Source organism: Sinohyriopsis cumingii, chromosome 8 (genome assembly GCF_028554795.1).
Source record: "Sinohyriopsis cumingii isolate HCF-2022 chromosome 8, ASM2855479v2, whole genome shotgun sequence".
NCBI lineage: Eukaryota > Metazoa > Mollusca > Bivalvia > Unionida > Unionidae > Sinohyriopsis > Sinohyriopsis cumingii.
The window spans coordinates 60,056,219-60,075,053 of NC_142968.1; the positions used below are offsets into that span (position 1 = coordinate 60,056,219).

General features: G+C 33.2%; 1 protein-coding gene across 4 annotated transcripts; it reads left to right on the forward strand.

Annotated features, from left to right (window-relative positions):
• Window positions 1-1,541: 1,541 nt before the first annotated feature.
• Window positions 1,542-17,549, forward strand: LOC149793640 (blastula protease 10-like). 4 transcript variants are annotated; one of them, XM_089966436.1, is made up of 12 exons: window positions 1,542-1,613; window positions 2,059-2,112; window positions 2,719-2,989; window positions 3,613-3,751; window positions 4,872-4,941; window positions 5,242-5,442; window positions 6,067-6,196; window positions 10,374-10,493; window positions 11,152-11,249; window positions 12,585-12,703; window positions 13,360-13,492; window positions 16,395-17,549. In XM_089966436.1, the coding sequence occupies exons 1-11, from the start codon at window positions 1,551-1,553 to the stop codon at window positions 13,484-13,486; spliced, it is 1,392 nt and encodes a 463-aa protein (XP_089822562.1). In that variant the 5' UTR covers window positions 1,542-1,550; the 3' UTR covers window positions 13,487-13,492; window positions 16,395-17,549. The 4 variants fall into 4 exon arrangements, 3 of the variants coding, with proteins under 3 accessions (XP_089822562.1, XP_089822565.1, XP_089822564.1); XM_089966438.1 differs by having other exon boundaries at window positions 1,554-1,613; window positions 2,065-2,112; XR_016422580.1 differs by lacking the exon at window positions 12,585-12,703.
• Window positions 17,550-18,835: the final 1,286 nt, after the last annotated feature.

An 18,835-nucleotide genomic window follows, 5' to 3' on the forward strand; every position in this document is an offset into this window, starting at 1 on the left:
CTAATTAACTTTGAAAAAATTGAAAAAAGTACATTTTGAGACATTTAAGAGTCATCTTGAATTTCGTATTTAAAGACACTAGAATACAAGATATAAGGACTTGACTTTGTAAAGATTAATTGATGTTAATATTAAATGTTAAAGTTAATAAAAAATGTATTCGTCTACTTTTGATGGAAGACTTCGCTTTGATATCCTCTTCCGTGAAAAACCGAATATCAATCTTGATAGTCAATATATAAGAAACAATTTCATATTTGATTCTAATGAAACCGTTTGGGTGAGGGAAAGAGACGGAATCAGACGGTGTGATGCTGAAACGACTAAAACATCTTAGACTACTGGTTGTATAATCAGATTATTGCATGTGAGGTAGCACATTGGTTAAGCAATGTTAACTGCTGTAAATCAATCTCCACTCAAAGCTAAGTCAAACATTCCTTGGCTGCAGTGGCTATTAATTTGTTAATGTTGATCAGACGTGTTAGAGAGCCAGTTCTTTTATTGCTTGGGAAAATGATGTTCTTTGCTTTCTATGGACTATTACCTTTAATTCTTGACAAAATAATTTAAAATCATGCCGGAATTGAATACAATGTATATTTTTCGTCTCACTGGTTGTCAAACGATTTCAAGAAATGTAAACTTGATTTGTGTATCCAACACAAAATGGTTTATGATAAGTTTACATAATTTTGGATAACCATTATTTACTGATGACACTAGTAGGCTATAGCAGCCAATAAGTTTCAAACATGGATATTGCACTATTTAAAATTTGCATTGTGCTACTCTTCAAGAAATCTCATACTCCACATGAAAAAAACTGAATATCATAAGAAATGAACCCCCGAAAATTAAATTAAAAAACCCACATTATTCTAGACATTGTTTCAAATCCCTTGTTACAAAAATATCTTTTATCCATAAAATTTATTATTATTTGAAGAATCATATTTTAGTGTGATTCTTCATGCTAATACCTTTCTATAAGAGGTCATTGCAAAGTCAATGACCCATCATGGACGAGAGTCATAAAATTAAATACATTCACAGGTAAACTATGCGATACATTTTTATACGTCGGTATTCTGCTTGTTTTGACGTTATTCATGTTCAAGCTTTGTGATGTTATTTACCCTGTGGTCATAAATATAACGTCATAATCTGGCTAACTCGTTGCAATATTTATGTAATTATTCCTCATATTTCTATATATCTTTCTTACAGTTGTTAAAAATTGGCATGAACCGCATTATATAATCTTATAGAGACACTATTACATTTCCCGTTATGGTAAATCATAAATTACTAACATATTGCTTTTCTTTGTACATTGTACAAAGTTTTCACACCCATATGTTTGCACATTTACAATGCTATCCTTTAGATGCATTTAACACAACCATGAGGAAACTGTGATAAGAATTTCAAAAGCTGCATGTCTTAAACGATTTTGATTGGTCCTAATCTTGTAAAGAAAATATCGACAGCTAAAGCTTAAATATATAAAGCGCATTACAAACTGAAACAGAGTACAAATCTCGAAAATGACGCTCTTTTTAGTAGTGTTATTCATGGTTTTCTTGCCGAGCCAAGGACATCCAGTACAGGTGCATGGAAGGAATTATTGTTATTAATATCATAATTATTATTATTATTATTATTATTATTATTATTATTATTTACTTGCATACATGAAGTGATTTTGTATGTGTTCATTACAGAATATGGTACGGATTCGTTCTAGTATTACTTCAAAGGTATGAAAGGAACTAGAACTGGTAAATTCGGCAGCGCACAAATGTTTTTCCCTTTTGTAATGATGGAAATGTTTGACAAAACATGGCATTTATATAAACAAAATATCAGAAGGAAAGATTACAACGTTTACCTAAATTATTAATGCTTTATTTAAATATGTCCTAATTATAAAACTAGATTAGACAACGCAACGTATTCATTTTGTTATTCTTTATGTGCAGACGGTATTTTGATATTTAATTTCTACGTTATGCATGCTAGTTCCAATTATGTGTATAATACTTTATCTTGAAGTTGCAGGATGACCTCACTGGAAGTTACGACATGCGGATAGTAGACTCTATTCATGTAAGTAAATGTTTTCTTCCATATGGAAAATATTTCGTAATTACATAAACAGATAAAAACGTGAGATATTTTTAAAAAAAGAAACTCGACACGTATAACAAGTAAAAATCTTGTATAATGAGAATTTGACTATTTACCACAGTTAAAATACAACATCGTAGTCCTGGACATAAAAGTGTGGAAGAATTTTGTAATTAAGTGTCAGGTTTGCATAGTATCAAGAAATCATTAAAAGGGCTAAAATATATTAAATGAAGTGCTTATCTGAGTCTCTAAGTTTTCTGTCGATACACAACGTCTAGGAAAGCTACTAAGTTTTTTGCGTCCTTTGGTTAATGAATTTATTGTTGCATAACATTCACAAATTGGTCATGCCATACCATTTAAAGATAATTAGACTGTTTAGAGATGTCACACATAAAGAAAAGTATAAATGCCAACCTTGAACATAAAACAGCTTTATGCTACCAAACAATTTATATTTTTAATTAGCGTTTGTCTTAATAGCTGAAGCTCTTGGTTTTCTTTCGAAACATTGTGTCGTAAAGTGTCGAAAACTCGAAACACTTTCCACATGTTTGAAATAACCTCATACCCTTATGACAGGGTTCACCAAAACTGAACACAACTCATTTCCGCCTTCTAAGTGGTCAAAAGCTGTCTGAACTTCACCAACCTTCTGAGGGACTAAATGACGTAGAAGGAACATATGAGGCAGACATAAAGTTGAATCCATCTCAGGAAATTGAGATAAGGGATGGTGTTCATGCATTAGATGGTGTTGGGAGATCCAAACGCAAGGTTGTTCACAACCTGGAATACATATGGCCGAAGGGGATAGTTGTATTCAAGTTTAATGATTTGGTCAACGTTTTACGTAAGTAAATGTCTTTTTGGGAAGTACGATACCTGTTCCTTACATATATCATGTTTTGAACGTTATCAAAATTGCTTTATATTTCGTTATGGTGCACTAAGAATTTAATGTATTCCTGGTCCATATTGAATGTTTTAAACAACGCTTTCTTATCAGTAAAGTTGCTGACATAAGAATTTGAATTATATATAATTTAGTTTTAATACAGCATGTTGTTATAATTTCTGTGCTGACAATATGTCAACTTAATGCGAAACTGCACACTGGAAATGATATTAATGTCATTGATTTATATATCAATATAACACCGACTTGGCTACATTAGGTCAGATGTTTAGAAGTGTGTACAAAGAATTGTATTGAGAGTGGAAATGTGACTGACTCTGTTTACGTGTATCCTTATAACTTTCATAATCGCTGCCGCTATCTTAAATCTGGTTTGCTGTGTCGTGTTCTAATCAGGAAAATAATCGGATATGTTATTTAAAATACAATTCACAACATTTAATTTCTGTATCTCTAGATTCTGCAAAAATGATTTAAGAAACAAAATATATGATCGAAATCAGTTGATGTAAGTGCAACATTTTTATTGTAAATATCATGTTTAATTTGTTTTACAGCTAATAATATCAAAAAGACGGTTCTGTCTGCTATCGACTACTGGGAAAGGACAACATGTATCCGGTTCCGGGAGATGTCTGAAGATGTAAAGAGGCAAGTGGGACATTCAAGCTACGTCGTATTTTCGAATGGAGCTGGGTGAGTATATCAAATCAAATGAAGTAAAATCAGATTCGATGAAACAAACAAAATTTTATATTATTTTGAACAACTTTATAATATATAGAATCGGACAGAGTGCGACAGTTACTTCCCAGTTTTCTATCCCCATAATTAATTACAGCAAATTACAATTAATGTGATTGTATTCCATATTTTTGCTTATTCACCTTTCACGTGAAGGGACCACACCATAGAGGCTTACACCCATCATCATAATATTAAGCCTGAAATAAACATGACTAGTACATAGGTTATCGGGGCCCCGAGTGACCCATTAGGTCTAAGTGCACACCGATACGGATCACTGACATCTTACCTCTGTCTGAATGGGTTCGAGTCTCGGGTTCGGCCAAATGTGGGTATGTGAAAAAACTTGCCAATAGATTATCGTGGGTAGGTGGTTCTTTCCAGGGTTTTCCTGGGTTATTCCTCTACCATTGATACTGGCAGCCATGTATAGTCTATCTTGTGCTGAAAAATGCTGCTATACCCTACAACAACAACAACAACATAATGTAACGAGGAAAATCCATGGTCTTTAATTTTCGTTTCGTTGAAGTTTATGTTTTGACTTTAAATGTTTGGCAGGTTTTGGTATATAAACTGGGCATATATGACATTAGCATTAAAACGAAACGACGTACTTTCAGGAAAAATGCTTTTTTAAAACTATTATTAAATATTTTGAAAGAAGGTAAAAAATGAATTTGAGATTTAATAAAGAATTGAATACAATTTAGAACGCTAATGTATGTATCATTCGATTTTCTCTGATTTCTAACTATGAAATAGTACTGTGCTCACTTGCTGTTAACCATATAATACATAAATCTTTGAAAATATGAGACATATCTAATCTGCATATCATCATGCGACTTCTAGCTTGCATGCACTGCTAGTCAAAATTATTTACCATGTCCTAGGTGACACCCATGCAGCAACGTCAAAGCTTCAGAAAAGTACACGTCTTCTCTTTAACATCGCATACCTATCCTTGCGTTAAATATTTTCCTGCCATCTTGACTGCGTTTTATTTTAATTGAAAAATATGTCAGCTCAGAATTATAATTATGTTCTTTACCTGCTTTATGTACAGATGCTCATCTTATGTTGGAATGGTGAACGGTGGTCCCCAAGAAATTACAATCTCTGATAATTGTAACAATGTGAGTATTGCAGTGCATGTACTTGTATATTGTAGCCCATATTTTGCCAAAGGCATTTCGAAACTTTAAATATTACTTAGACAAGTGAATGATAATATGAACGTCGATGTTCCCACTTATGGTTAGATTAGGCAAATTATTTATCGACATCTAATTATTATTTTTGTTATCATACACGAATTTTAAATTTTAAAATGAATTTAAATATCAGCCTGTACTTTGCTTACGACTGTAGATATTTAAATGGTTTCATATCTCTCTGAGAATAATGGTAATAATTGTTGAGGTATTTTTATTCAGGTGGTGTCGATAGCTCATGAACTTGGACATGCTTTAGGTTTTTATCATGAGCAATCACGACCTGACCGGGACTTCTTTGTAAACGTCGCATTTGCGAATATAAAGCCGGGATCAGAGGCAGACTTCAAAAAATACGACCGGCAAATTATTGACACGAGGGAGATGTACGATGTTGGATCAGCCATGCATTATGGACCAACCGTAAGTAATATTATCAATCCACAAATCGTTGACCTCACTGGACTCTGACAGAGTTTGTAAACTTCAGGCAGATTATCATGCCATCGAAATCTAGAGCCGTCATTCTGTATCACCTCTATTTCGCGAATTTAAGTATTCTCCACCCATGTGACAGATTTCTTAAGGGCAATTGCATTTGTTAAAACTAGGATCGCTTATTTGAAATGTTACGATTTGATAAAGAATGTGTACATTGTCACTCTGACGAAATTGGATTTTAATTTTAAGAAAACGCTCTTTTTCTTTAAATTAAATACATGAGAAGTTTAGCATGAAATACTAATATACTTCTTTAATTCGTCCTTATCTAATGGACATTTTCTTTCAAATGGTCAATTACACCGAACCGCCGTGTACAATTCAGAGAAGGCTGAGTGATATTCTTAAAAGGAGAACAAATATGTTCATCCCTAAGTTCTTATTGATAGCATTCGATGTTCTGATATACTTCTAATAGCAAGGTTTATTCTTGGTATATGAATACATTTTCAAAATTCAATTAATAAACTATTAAGAGAATCAGACATGCTTTTTGAAATTAATCAAACATATTGTGGTATATTTACTTATGTAGTTATCTTGCAGTGGTTCAGTAAAGATAATAAAGCCCACACCATTGAACCAAAGGACAAAGGATTGATGGGTATCATGGGGCAGAGAGATGAGTTGAGCTTTATTGATATAAAGACGGCAAATGATGTATACAAGTGCAATGGTAAGCATACATGAAATCCGCCTATGAGCTGGCTTATATTTTATTGAGCCCTCTGAGAATCCATGGCTAAATGATTCCCTCAACCTCCAAATGACTCATCCACAACATATACATGAAGAAAAATAAAGGTCTTGTAATCCACAAGCACACAATAAGTAGAACCAGCTTTAAGGAGACGAATGCTCAACGCAGTACGGATTCTTCTGAATAGTTTTATGTGGTTATACAGTTTATATTTAATTGTAAACCAATGAATGGACAGTTTAAAGTGGATACAAACTTTAGATTAGGCTTACTCTATGGAAACTGAAGCGAGTTTTAATACTAGAAAGTAATTTGTATATCAAGGTTAGACATGGTTTTGGCTCCAAGCTGTGACTGAGACGACTTATTTAAGTGTTAGAACACATTCCTTCAAAGTGTCAATGCATATAAACTTACACACCTATATACACACTACAAGTACGGCCTATCAAATGTGGTCACTTTTGAATTGAAACTTTAGTTCAAATATTGATATGTACCTTGTTGTAAGTTTCTTCTAGATTACTTTATTTTGACGTTACGGTGTGCTGACAGTTTCATGTGATTCCAAAAGACCAAGCTGCACATAAGTGATGTGGTCTTGGACAATCAGATAAACCGTCATTCTATTTGGTTGCGTCCCTTGTATCGATTTCCCATATACAACACATACATATACAACACATAGTCTTAGCACTTTTGTTTGTGACGCCCTAGCTGTAATCATACCAATTAAAGAATATCACTAAATGTTTAAAAGTCTAGATATGTTACAGGATTTCGTATTCTAAAAACAAATTTGATGTTTTCTCATTTTCGACATCCTCTTACGTAATCTTTGTGTGCAAGACTTGCTCATATGTAATGCAGACAACGTGAAAAAGATTTCCTGAGGGTATAGGGCTGCATGTTCATTATCTAATTGATTGACGCGAAATTTGTTGGTGTGTGGAATTAGAAGAATGCGTGTTAAATAAATATAACATTATTTATGACGAATATTGAAATTTAAGGCGCATAATGTTTAGTTTATTTTAGTACAGGTCCAATAATTGCCAGTGTACAGTGTCATTTATTTAATCTTGAAAATGACAGCGACCGCCTTGCACTTTTATTATGTTCTTCTGGGATTCGTCTTTCGTTTGAAAATACGTGCACATTTGCCAGTTGTACTTGAATTGTATCTTAAAAAAGCAGTCTGTCTGAACATTATCAATACTATTCAGTGTGGTAACATTTTCTTTAAACGAAAGTTGCTTATCTTGTTACTCGATTCGCAAATGAATAGGTAGAACAATATTTTAGTGATATTGCTATCCATTCCATATATTAGGGGCGCCAAAATTTGAGAAAATTAAAGTCACATATAATGTTTGCTTACAAAATGCAAGGGTGCTTGAAGTACTTTTCACTGGTTCGGTGTGTAGGGGCCTAAATCCACTGCTAGATAAACTAGTTAATCTAGTAATCTAGTGATTACCTTCACATATAACGCTGGTTATATCTGATATCGAGGACCTAATCCGAGGGATTTTTGGCTATTGTCGATGATGATTTCATTTTGCTCTACTCCTTAAGCAAGAAAACATTGACATGACTAATATATGCAATGCTCTCTTTTCTTTTGCTTTTGCATTTGAATTGGTCTTTATAGATTTAGTACAAACAGCTGTAAAGAATAAGGCCCCCAAGTCATGTGAACTATTCTGACATCACTGCTGATATTGCCTTCACTAACCAGTGTTATCAGTACTCCTCTATCGTTAGGGTGATTCCTATCATTTTTCAAAACCGCCATTGTAAAGCCTCGTTTGAATAAACCGACACTTGACCCTAATGATTTAAAAACAACCGCCCAGTTCCTAACTTCAAATTCATTTAAAAATAATCGTAGAAAAACCAATTGTATCAGAACTTGTACCTCATCTGAATTCATGAAGGCATTTTATCAATGTAAAGTCTGCATAAGTTCCTCACCATGACACAGAGACTTCCCTTCTGAGAGTAGTTTATGACCTTCACTTTGCTCTGGTTCGTGGAAAGACTACAATCCTTACCCTTCTTGACTTGTCCGCGGTGTTGGACACAAAATATCAGGTTATATTACTTCACGGTCTCCAGGATATATACAGTATGCATGATACAGCTTAACTATATTTCAAGTCCTACTTAATCAACATGACATAAATTGTGTCTGTAAATGAAAAAGATTCCAACCCAGGTGACCATTGTTTTGTTGTTCCACAACGGTCTGTTCCTGGCCTCGTTTTCTTCATTTTATACTCTCATATGCTCTCAAGTGTCGCAGATCGACATCCGATATCTCACCAATTGTATGCTGTTGACACTCAAATAATCAAATCTAGCTGCCCATCAAAAGGTGAGGCTAACATCCAAGGGGTAGAGAGATGCGTTTATGACGTGAAAGCATGGATGACTTGTAACAAGCTACAGACGAATGATTAAACTGTAGCCATCATGATCACCTTTACCTCAAACAATAAGTATCTGCAAACATTAAACTTACACCGTCATCACAAACCTTAGGTGTCACGAGCGACAGAACGCTCTCATTATAACCAACATGTCATGAAATGATGCAAGGCGTCATATCGGGAACAGACACGCATCAACACACTCCATTCGCAATTTCCTTTCGGTTGATGCCACTTAAACACTTGTGTGTTTCCAAGCATTGTCAAGACTGGACTATTGTAATTCAATTTCGTCTCCTTCGTTTCGGTTCCTACTAAAGACATTTCAAAAGATTCAGTTCAAAATAGAGCTGATCGGATCATCCTTAGAGGGCGAACAACCAATGACAGAGACCTATGCTATACAAGCGTCAATAGCTACCAGGTCGATCAATAATCAAATATAACAACTGTTCACTATGCAACACTTCGTTGACTGGCTCCTGTTCAATATCCCTATCCAGCCTCACCCATGTATACACCCTATTTAGAAACTTACTCTCCTCTTTCGTGACTCGCATTCGCATTGTTCCCACTATTAAAACGAAGTCATGGTGACAACCTTCTTTTGTGTACCAGGTCCCAGCTACGTGGAACGAATTGCCCATAGATCTTAGAAACAAGAATACTGTGATTTCATTCAAGACTGCTCTTAAGCTCATCTATTTCGACTATAAGAACATACTTAAAGGCGTAATAATCTTTACTTCCTTAATTATTCTCAACATTATTTTGTTTGTAATTTCATGGCGTTTGTTTTTGTAATGTTGTCCTTGCATATGTTCTATGAGCAATTTAATATTGTAAGGTGCTTAGAGCATCTAAAATTAGACGCTGTTTTAAGTCCACGTTATGTTTGTATCTTACCGCTATTACACGCATCAAAGAGAGTCCAGCTAAATTAAGGATTATTTTCCAACACATTTCAAAGTGTCAACATATATATTAGAAAGTGAGCATTTTAGAGCGTAATATCGATGATCTTTCTCAGTGTAGAGATTTTACATGCTTCAAAATTCTTCAGTACTATTATCTGCTAAGATAGATTTTCACCGTGATTACCACCAGGAAGAATTCATTTGGTGTTTTACGACACAGTAATGCAAACTGGTTATTTAGTGTAGAGACAATTGGTTTAAAGTACCTTGCCCGAGGAAACACCATGGTAATCGACTCTGACTGATCTAAACCCGCACCTGAGTCTATCTTGCTAACCACTGCGTCACCTTGGCTCCTTATAACAAAGCATGATAATAATAATAATAATAATAATAATAATAATAAGAAGAAGAAGAATGATAATAAAAACAATATAGATACTGATAATATTAATGATGATAATAATAATGTTTATATTTAAATAACAGCCAATTGACAAAATATTCTGAAGCTTTATCACTAGTTTGTAGTTAGGAGAAATTCGCCGCGTAATCATTACTCTTGTCATGTTGCGACATCATTATTTCATTGCTGCAGGACACCATTAAGCTTGCGGTAACATCTATTCATTCCTTCCTCAAGACTTTAGTCACATTGGTGTTCATTGCTTTCGTTGTTAAACCTTTTACGCGAACATAAATGCAGTTGTATATAGGTTAAAAGATACATTACAAACAAGAACTTAATGCGAAATTATTAACAGCTTACCACAACAAAACATAACTGTATTCGTATTGCAGCGGGATGTGCTGATAGACTGGATTGCAGGAATGAAGGCTACATTGGCCCGAATTGTGCATGCGTATGCCCTGATGCACTTTCTGGCAGAACATGCGATGAAGTCAAGAGAGGCACGCCAGGTACTAAAGTGTTACGTATCTGCCGACGCTCTTAACATGGTTTTAACTTTTTCTACATCATCAGAAATTAAATATAAAAGTATTTATTTATGTTCTAACTCTGGCACGAAAGAGTATTTTAACCCAGAAGAAAAGGCAATGGTGTTTGCTTTATCTATTAATCAATAGATCTGACATTTTGAAACAGTTATCGAGAGAAAAGTTAAGTACTACTCATTTTATTGACTATCTGAGTTTCAGCCAGTATATAGGTTAGAAAAATCATTCAGAACACACACACTGATAAACTAACATGTTGATTGGATTGATATGTTACTAATTATACAAAAAAGCGGAAGGTTAAATCTCCTTTGTCTAAGTGTTAACTCAGTTGTCAAATATTGTCACATTTATTTATAGTGATTATTAAAACTTGAACAATAACTTAACACTGTTCTTTGTTTTCAGTATTAGTAGAGCGATAACGAAATATGTTGTTGTTGCATATCCACATAAATTTAATTTATCGACTAAAGCTGATGTTATTTAAATGCTAACTCAGTATTACAAGTGATAGAGCTTGTGTTAACCGTTTTAAAAGTGAAAGACGCATATTGTGTTGTGTACTAACTAAGGTGTAGACATTTGCTAACAAGTGATCACATTTTTATTAATTTAGGATGTGGCGGTATCCTCAGCGGATCATCAGGGACTTTCACTTCCCCGAATTTTCCCCACAATTATGGCGAAAATGCTGACTGCTATTGGCTAATCCAAGTAACGATACACACAAATCGCCCATTTATTTGACATGTTGATAGATTTAGCATGGATACTTTGCTTTCCAATAACAAATTTAGCTTTCGCATTGGAATGAATTAAAACCAAACACGATGATGTATGTGCATTGCTTTACTTGGTAAATGCAAGTGAACATGTAATTATCAAGCATAATAGGCTCGTGTATTTCATTACATATACTGTAAGACGGAATAAACATAGGTAAATATCTCTGTTCAAAGACTTAGAAAAGTTAGGTCATTTTATTGGTTGTTTAATTTAACACACACACACACATCTCTCTCTCTCTCTCTCTGTATATATATATATATATATATATATATATATATATATATATATATATATATATATATATATAACAATAATGCGAAAGTAGGTTATTTATCTACAGCACTCTTGACAACAGGACATCATCATTATCAATGATTAATGATGAGTACAACTGTCACTGTACGTAGAAGAAGTTCATAAACATTAAGGGATTTAAGATTTATCCATCTGTGAATATAAATTATGAAACCAACGGTCTCGAATATGCATTCACATCACATATCCAAAATAGTTTCAGGAAGAAAAGCAGACAAGGAAGAAGAAAAAAAAAACGTTTATCGTATCGTAATTAAATTGATTAATAATTGTAGGAAATGAAAGCAGATGATGTAATGTAGGTAAACCTGAAATAATGAGTATCGAATATCTGACAAGCATTCGTGTTTTCCAAATCTAATTCAGATATTCGCCACTGTAGTAGTAATTCGTTGAAAATAGAGGAGCGTTTGCTTTTCTTTAAAACAGATGCTTGCAGTTTTCATGATATGAAGTCAGAAAAGCTTTTCAATTAGATCCATATCCTTTTCGTTCCCTGCACACACTAATATATATATATATATATATATATATATATATATATATATATATATATATATATATATATATATATATATATATATATAAATATATATATTTACACACGAGTGTACAAGAATATCTCAAATGTCACTTTGATAATAATTTCAATTTAATTATATAATTATATGTGCCATGCGTATTGTTAGGGTCTAGAGAGGTTCAGACATTGACGATACAAATGCATCACATTTAATAAAGATTTAAATTTTTGCAATGAAGGTGTGAGTTGAATACATACCTAACTTTCTGAAGCAGGTCTGATCTAAACATAGAGGCCATTACAAAGAATAATTACACTGATTTGCAACACGGTACTCTCTGAAGATGAAAATAAAAAGAGTGAAAATAGTTTAATCACATGTTCTGCCTGTGGTTTGTTGAAATCTTAACTCTCGTTTTTAGACCACAGCAAAGTCGAATATTACAGTGCGATTTGATACTTTTGAAGTGGAAGACGATGTATTATGCAGCCTTGACTGGTTAGAGATAAGAAAGTATGGTGTCGGTTTTGCAGGACCTAGGTTGGTATACACGAAACAATACATTCTTGATTTATCTATTTTTTAAAGAAACGTATGGTTCAAAATCATAATGGATTTTGAAAATGACATATTTTATTTATTACTGTATATTTATATTATATTTATATTTTCACTAGTGTCATCCAGGTGGTAAGTTATAAACCTACGCATAGCAGGGTTTGTCAACTGTCATATTGTTTCAAATCTACACCACTGAAATGGCAATTTGTGCAACAAAGTGATCATTACGATCCATTGTAAGGCACATGTTAATTGGATTCAATCCGACGATTGTTTCCTTGTACACACTGCCCTTTCTGTGGTGTAGATTGAAGCAACATGTTCCCCAAAATGACTGTGATATAATTTCTGCACTGAATCTAAGCGTATAAAAACCAGATGATTAAGATACGTATCTAATTTATCCATTTGTCATTAGTGAATCACTCTCAATGTCACGGATGACGTCTGAAGTGTATCGAGCAAGCAAAATATAACTGTATACTAAACGAGAATTTGTATCCCATGGGTATTCGTTGAATGCTAAAGAGCAATGGGACCATTTAGAACTCTAATGCAATATCATGAAATCTTTATTATGTCAATGTAGAGTTGGGAGTTGATTTTAATCAGACCTTCTGTTGATTTATATTCAGATTCTGTGGAAACGGACCATCGGCTCCAATATTATACACCGGACAGGCACTGTTGCTTCACTTTCATTCCGATGAAAACTACACTTTCAAAGGATTCCGAGCTACGTACACCATCATACAGAAATAGCTTCTTGTAAGACATTTAAAATAGCTTTTTTAAAGTTGCATAGCTTGATAATTAATGAAACACAGTCCCCATAAATTCAGTGTCAAAGCTGCCTACTAACCTGTTTTTATTTTTGGCCGTGGCAGGATGGCACTCAAATGGGGAACTCAGTATATATATATATATATATATATATAAACGCTTTTGATGCAAAGAGAAATTAACGGTCTCATTGGAAATTAATTTGTATAACATATTCTTTAATTTGATGTGGATGCAGACTCAGTATTCTTACTGTCTTTCAAGATGCGTTTAATACGAACAGTTTTAAGAACGGTTCTTGTGTGGGATTCAATTGAAATACATTATTTATCATGTAATATGCATTTTGAACTTGTTTAAATGTTTTGGAAATATGTAGTCATCACATTAGGAAAACATTGATTTTGTTTGGCAAACTCAAATAGCATTTTGTTGTCTAAACCCATCGTCTGGATATGGAAGGTTTTGGAAAAGAAAGGATTTAGATTTTGTCACTTTTATGTCTTTTACTCTCGAGATCAATTGAAAGCACACATTTGTATAGATGTCTTTCCGAGTAAAGTTACTGCAATTAATGAACACTTCTCCATTTTTAAGCTTCAATTAAAATGTTTGATTGTGTCCAATTATTTGACTAAATTAAACAGTTAGTGTAATCAAATCATACTGCAAATGTTTATTAAAAATTTTTCATGTAGATTCATTGATTCACCAGAAAAAATGAACCAATTTTAAACACAGAAATCATCCCACTCAGTCATTTTTTATAATATGTATTATTTAACAAATTTCCCATTAATAACACTAGTAAACGGACATAATAATAAACATTTAGCAGAGTTAAATTAAAGTACCACACTTTCCATAGCTTAGTCATAATCATAAACAGATGGCACAGTTAAATTAAAAGAACACACTATCCATAGCGTAGACATTATCATAAACATTTGGCACAGTTATATTCAAGTAACACAATATTCATAGCGTAGTCATACACATAAACATTTAACACGGTTACATTCGAGTAACACCCTATTCGTAGCGTATCATGAACATTTGGCACAGTTAAATTCAAGCAAGACACTTTTCATAGTTTATAGATTATCATAAACATTTGGCACATATAAATTCAAATAACACACTATCCAGAGCCCAGACATTATCATAATTATTTTGGTACAGTTACATTCAAGTAACACACTATTCATAGCCTAGACATTATCATGAACATTTGGCAAATTTAAAATAACAATATCCATGGCTTAGTCATAATCATAAACAATATTCACGGTTAAATTCGAATAACACACTATTCATAGCGTTGTCGTAATCATAAACATTTGGCACATATAAATTCAAATAAAACACTATCCAGAGCCCAGACATTATCATAACTATTTTTGGCACAGTTACATTCATAGAGTAGTCATGATCATAAACATTTGGCACAGATAAATTACAATAACACACTATTCATATCGTAGTCATGATCATAAACATTTGGCACAGATTAATTCAAATAACACACTTTCCAGAGCCTAGCCATTATCATACATATTTTTGGTAGAGTAAACTAACACACTATTCATAGCGAAGCCTTAATGACAAACATTTGGCACATTTCAAATAACACTATCCATGGATTAGTCATAATCAGAAACATTTGGCACATGTTTTAATCTAACTATGTTATCATCACAATCCGCTAATCTAAATAACAGGTTAACCATATTAACGTCACAAGCAGGTAATCTAAATAACACGTTAACCATATTATGGGAACAATCTGGTAATATAAATAATCTAAATAACACATTATCTGTATCAGTTTTCATCTTTTATTATTCATTGTTCATTCCTCTTCCTTGTGGAGAAGCAGCTGAACCGTTATCGACATCGTTTGACGGATATTTAGTAAAAGGCGACCTTTAAGTGCTTTGCTTTGTTGTGTGGTAAATGTCTTCCATTAGTCATATTATTGTCTTTTTCCCTTTTACTTTGTCGTTGAGGAGTTGCATCTAACAGTTTTTAGGATGTGCATCCAGCAAATGGGGATTCTAATATACGGGAAACTTTCTTGTTGTTGTATTTTGTTGTAAATGAGACTAAGGTGCAGGGAAGTTAGAACCTCCATATCTTGCCCACCAAATATCACACTTCGCTTATTGCTACATGAAAGCTAGGTTATAAGTACACTTATAGTGATCATAATGGTTTATCTGTAGACAGGGCCAGAGAGGTTCGTTCATGGCGCATGTATATTATAAACCACGCTGCTCTCTAATTGCATCTTTCTCATAGGTAATACAAGTATCCTTGTATTGGCAAGGCGTAAGAATACATTTGTTTAATGTTTATGGAGATGTATTTAAAATTGTTCTGGGAAAAAGAAGAGAAAAGTTAATATTGAATTTGTATATAAAATGTGCACTATAGCTTTTTGAAAACATTTAGCCACATTTGTATTTGAAAGGTAGACGAATAAACGCTACATTTATATGTTTTTGGTACATTGAAAACTACATTGCTACAAATTTTAACTCAGTTGATTATTTCATATACCTATTTTGATGCTTACAAATTGAAAGGCAGTGTAGAGAAGTAAAATTAATATTTTCAGTAACATTATACTTATCACCTGTCATAACACAATTACATACAAATAGGTCAGAATGGAGAGGAAAAGTTGAGATTTCTTCTGGTTTTCATATTATTAAACTATTCTATGTTAAATTAAAATATTAAAACTAGAGAAATAAAGTTGCTCTTAAAAGAACACTGCTATAGTTGTTAACTTCAGCATGTAAATACCAAAGTTACGCTCTGTTCCATCTGTACGCTCTAGTATTAGTATCAAAACATGTTTCACTCATACTTTTTTTTACAGGTACAGGAGGTGTGATGGGTAGAAATGAGATACCATTTCGTCCAAGACAATACAAGTTCACAAATCAGTCATAAATAACACAGACTCATAGTTTGCACACAGTAATATATTCCAGCTCAAAAGAATAAAAGTAATGCCATGTTACGTGTTTTTTGTCTTACTTCAAAACAGATTATATCTTTCCAAATCGCTTATATTTTCTTCAAGTAATGTACATTCAGGATACCATGTATTTCGAATTATGAAAATATGACAAACTAATGCGTATGGTCAAAAAGAGAATGCATTTCCTTTGCAGAATGTGAAAGGAGTTAAATAAAGCTTTACATGTGCAAGACTTTGGAAACTAGTAGGCCTAAAGGATGACTAACGTGTAATGTATTTCCGGCTTTCATTCTATATCTAGAAATGTCTAAGTACCTAGGTAGGATTGTAATTTTCTGGCAATATATTGTTATATTCTGTCACATATATGTATGTATATATGGTATACTCTATATCAGTTGATATTATTATTTATTAATAAAGAATGCATAATTCAATTGGCAACCATCAAGAAACAAGTTTAGTACCGAAACACATGTACAAACCGTTTTGAGATTATTTTATGATGTACAATATGAATTAAAATATACAATGGCTTACAATTTTCTCCTTGGTATGTACCTGTTCAGTTTTGGTTTACAAAGCATTCAGTCGTTTCGTAGGCAGATAACTTTAGACAGTATTTTATTTATTAAGTAGTCTCTAAATAAAACATCAGCAAACCAATGGGTATGTTGAAAGAAAGCAAATTTATCCCATTTCCATCAGAATATTCTCTGAGAGTGCCGATAATGCAGTCAAATCTGCTTTGCAGTTACCCGTTCTTTACTTGAAGATACCATACAGTGTCTTTAAATATTGAATTAATCATTACATGTTTGGTAATATGTTGAATGAAAACTCCACAAACAAATTTCATTATATCAATTCCATCACTGCAGAGTGTCAACCTTGACATAGAACAAACGTAACAGAGTTTCTACCTCTTTTATCTTGGGCAGACATGTTTACATTTATTCAGTATGGTTTTATTCATAAGGATTTGAGTACTTTGTAAACTTTACCATATTTACTTCATAAATTTTACTTTACACAATAAAGCAAGAATTGATCTGATGTATCATTAAACCATTTATGTACGTACATCATACATATCTACCTACCTACCTAACTGCATACATACCTACCTACGTATCTGCCTACCTCCCTACCTCCCTACCTACCCACCTACCTTCCTACCTACTTACCTACCTGCCTACCTACCTACATACGTACATAAGTACGTACGTACGTATCTATCTACCTGCCTATCTACCTACCTACCTACCTACCTACCTATCTACATACATACGTACATACTTACGTACGTACGTACGTACGTACGTACATGCATGCATGCATGCATGCATACATACATACATACATACGTTCACACATTCTCTTAGGACATGTTTTATGTGCATAGCCTGTCATTATGAGCTAGTATAATTGTAAATGTTTAAAATTAGCAGCAAAAATATATCTTGTGGCGTGCTTGTATGACACGATTTAACACTTTTCTAAGTAGCACTTATAATAGTTTATGTCCCAACAACATTTTTTACGGTTAGTTGGTTTTGCATTTTTGCTTAATTACTGGTTTTACATTTTATACATGTTTGTGAACGGCTTATACAGATTGAGAAAGCTTTAAACCTGTTATTCTTGTAATTTGGTCTAACCTTCTATGGTTTTTCTTGCATAACTAGTAAAAAGTTTCTACCTCTTAAATTTTTATTTTGTCTTTTAGGCAGATAATGTTTACTTGTATTCGGAATGGTTTTATTCATAACGAATTGACCAATTTGTAAACTTTACCATATTTACGTCATAAATTTCACTTGACACAATAAAGTCGCACATATGACATACATACATACATACATGCATACATTTACATACATACATACATACATACATACATACATACATACATACATACATACATACATACATACACACATACATACATACATACATGCATACATACATACATACCTACATACATGCATACATACATACATACATCCACACATCCATCCATCCATCCATCCATACATACATCCATCCATCCATACATACATACATACATCCATACATCCATACATTCATCCATACATACATACATAAATACATACATACATACATACGTACATACATACATACATTCACACATACATACATACATACATACATACATACATACATACATATATGCGTAAACACATACTCTCATGACAAGCAGCATAGAGGGCGAACAAGCTCTAATTGACTCACTCGTTATTCGCAAAAATAAGCCTACCTCGAAATCGTAAAATAGAGATTGCAAACTGAGTGCCAAGTATGAGGCTTCACCT

What these genes read in the sequence shown, in the direction of transcription:
- LOC149793640 (XM_089966436.1), top strand. Translation starts at nt 1,551, where the DNA reads ATGACGCTCTTTTTAGTAGTGTTATTCATGGTTTTCTTGCCGAGCCAA. An exon ending in GCCAAGGACATCCAGTACAG is followed by an intron (nt 1,614 to 2,058) that starts GTGCATGGAAGG and finishes TTTATCTTGAAG; the next exon opens with TTGCAGGATGACCTCACTGG. An exon ending in ACTGCTATTGGCTAATCCAA is followed by an intron (nt 11,250 to 12,584) that starts GTAACGATACAC and finishes TCTCGTTTTTAG; the next exon opens with ACCACAGCAAAGTCGAATAT.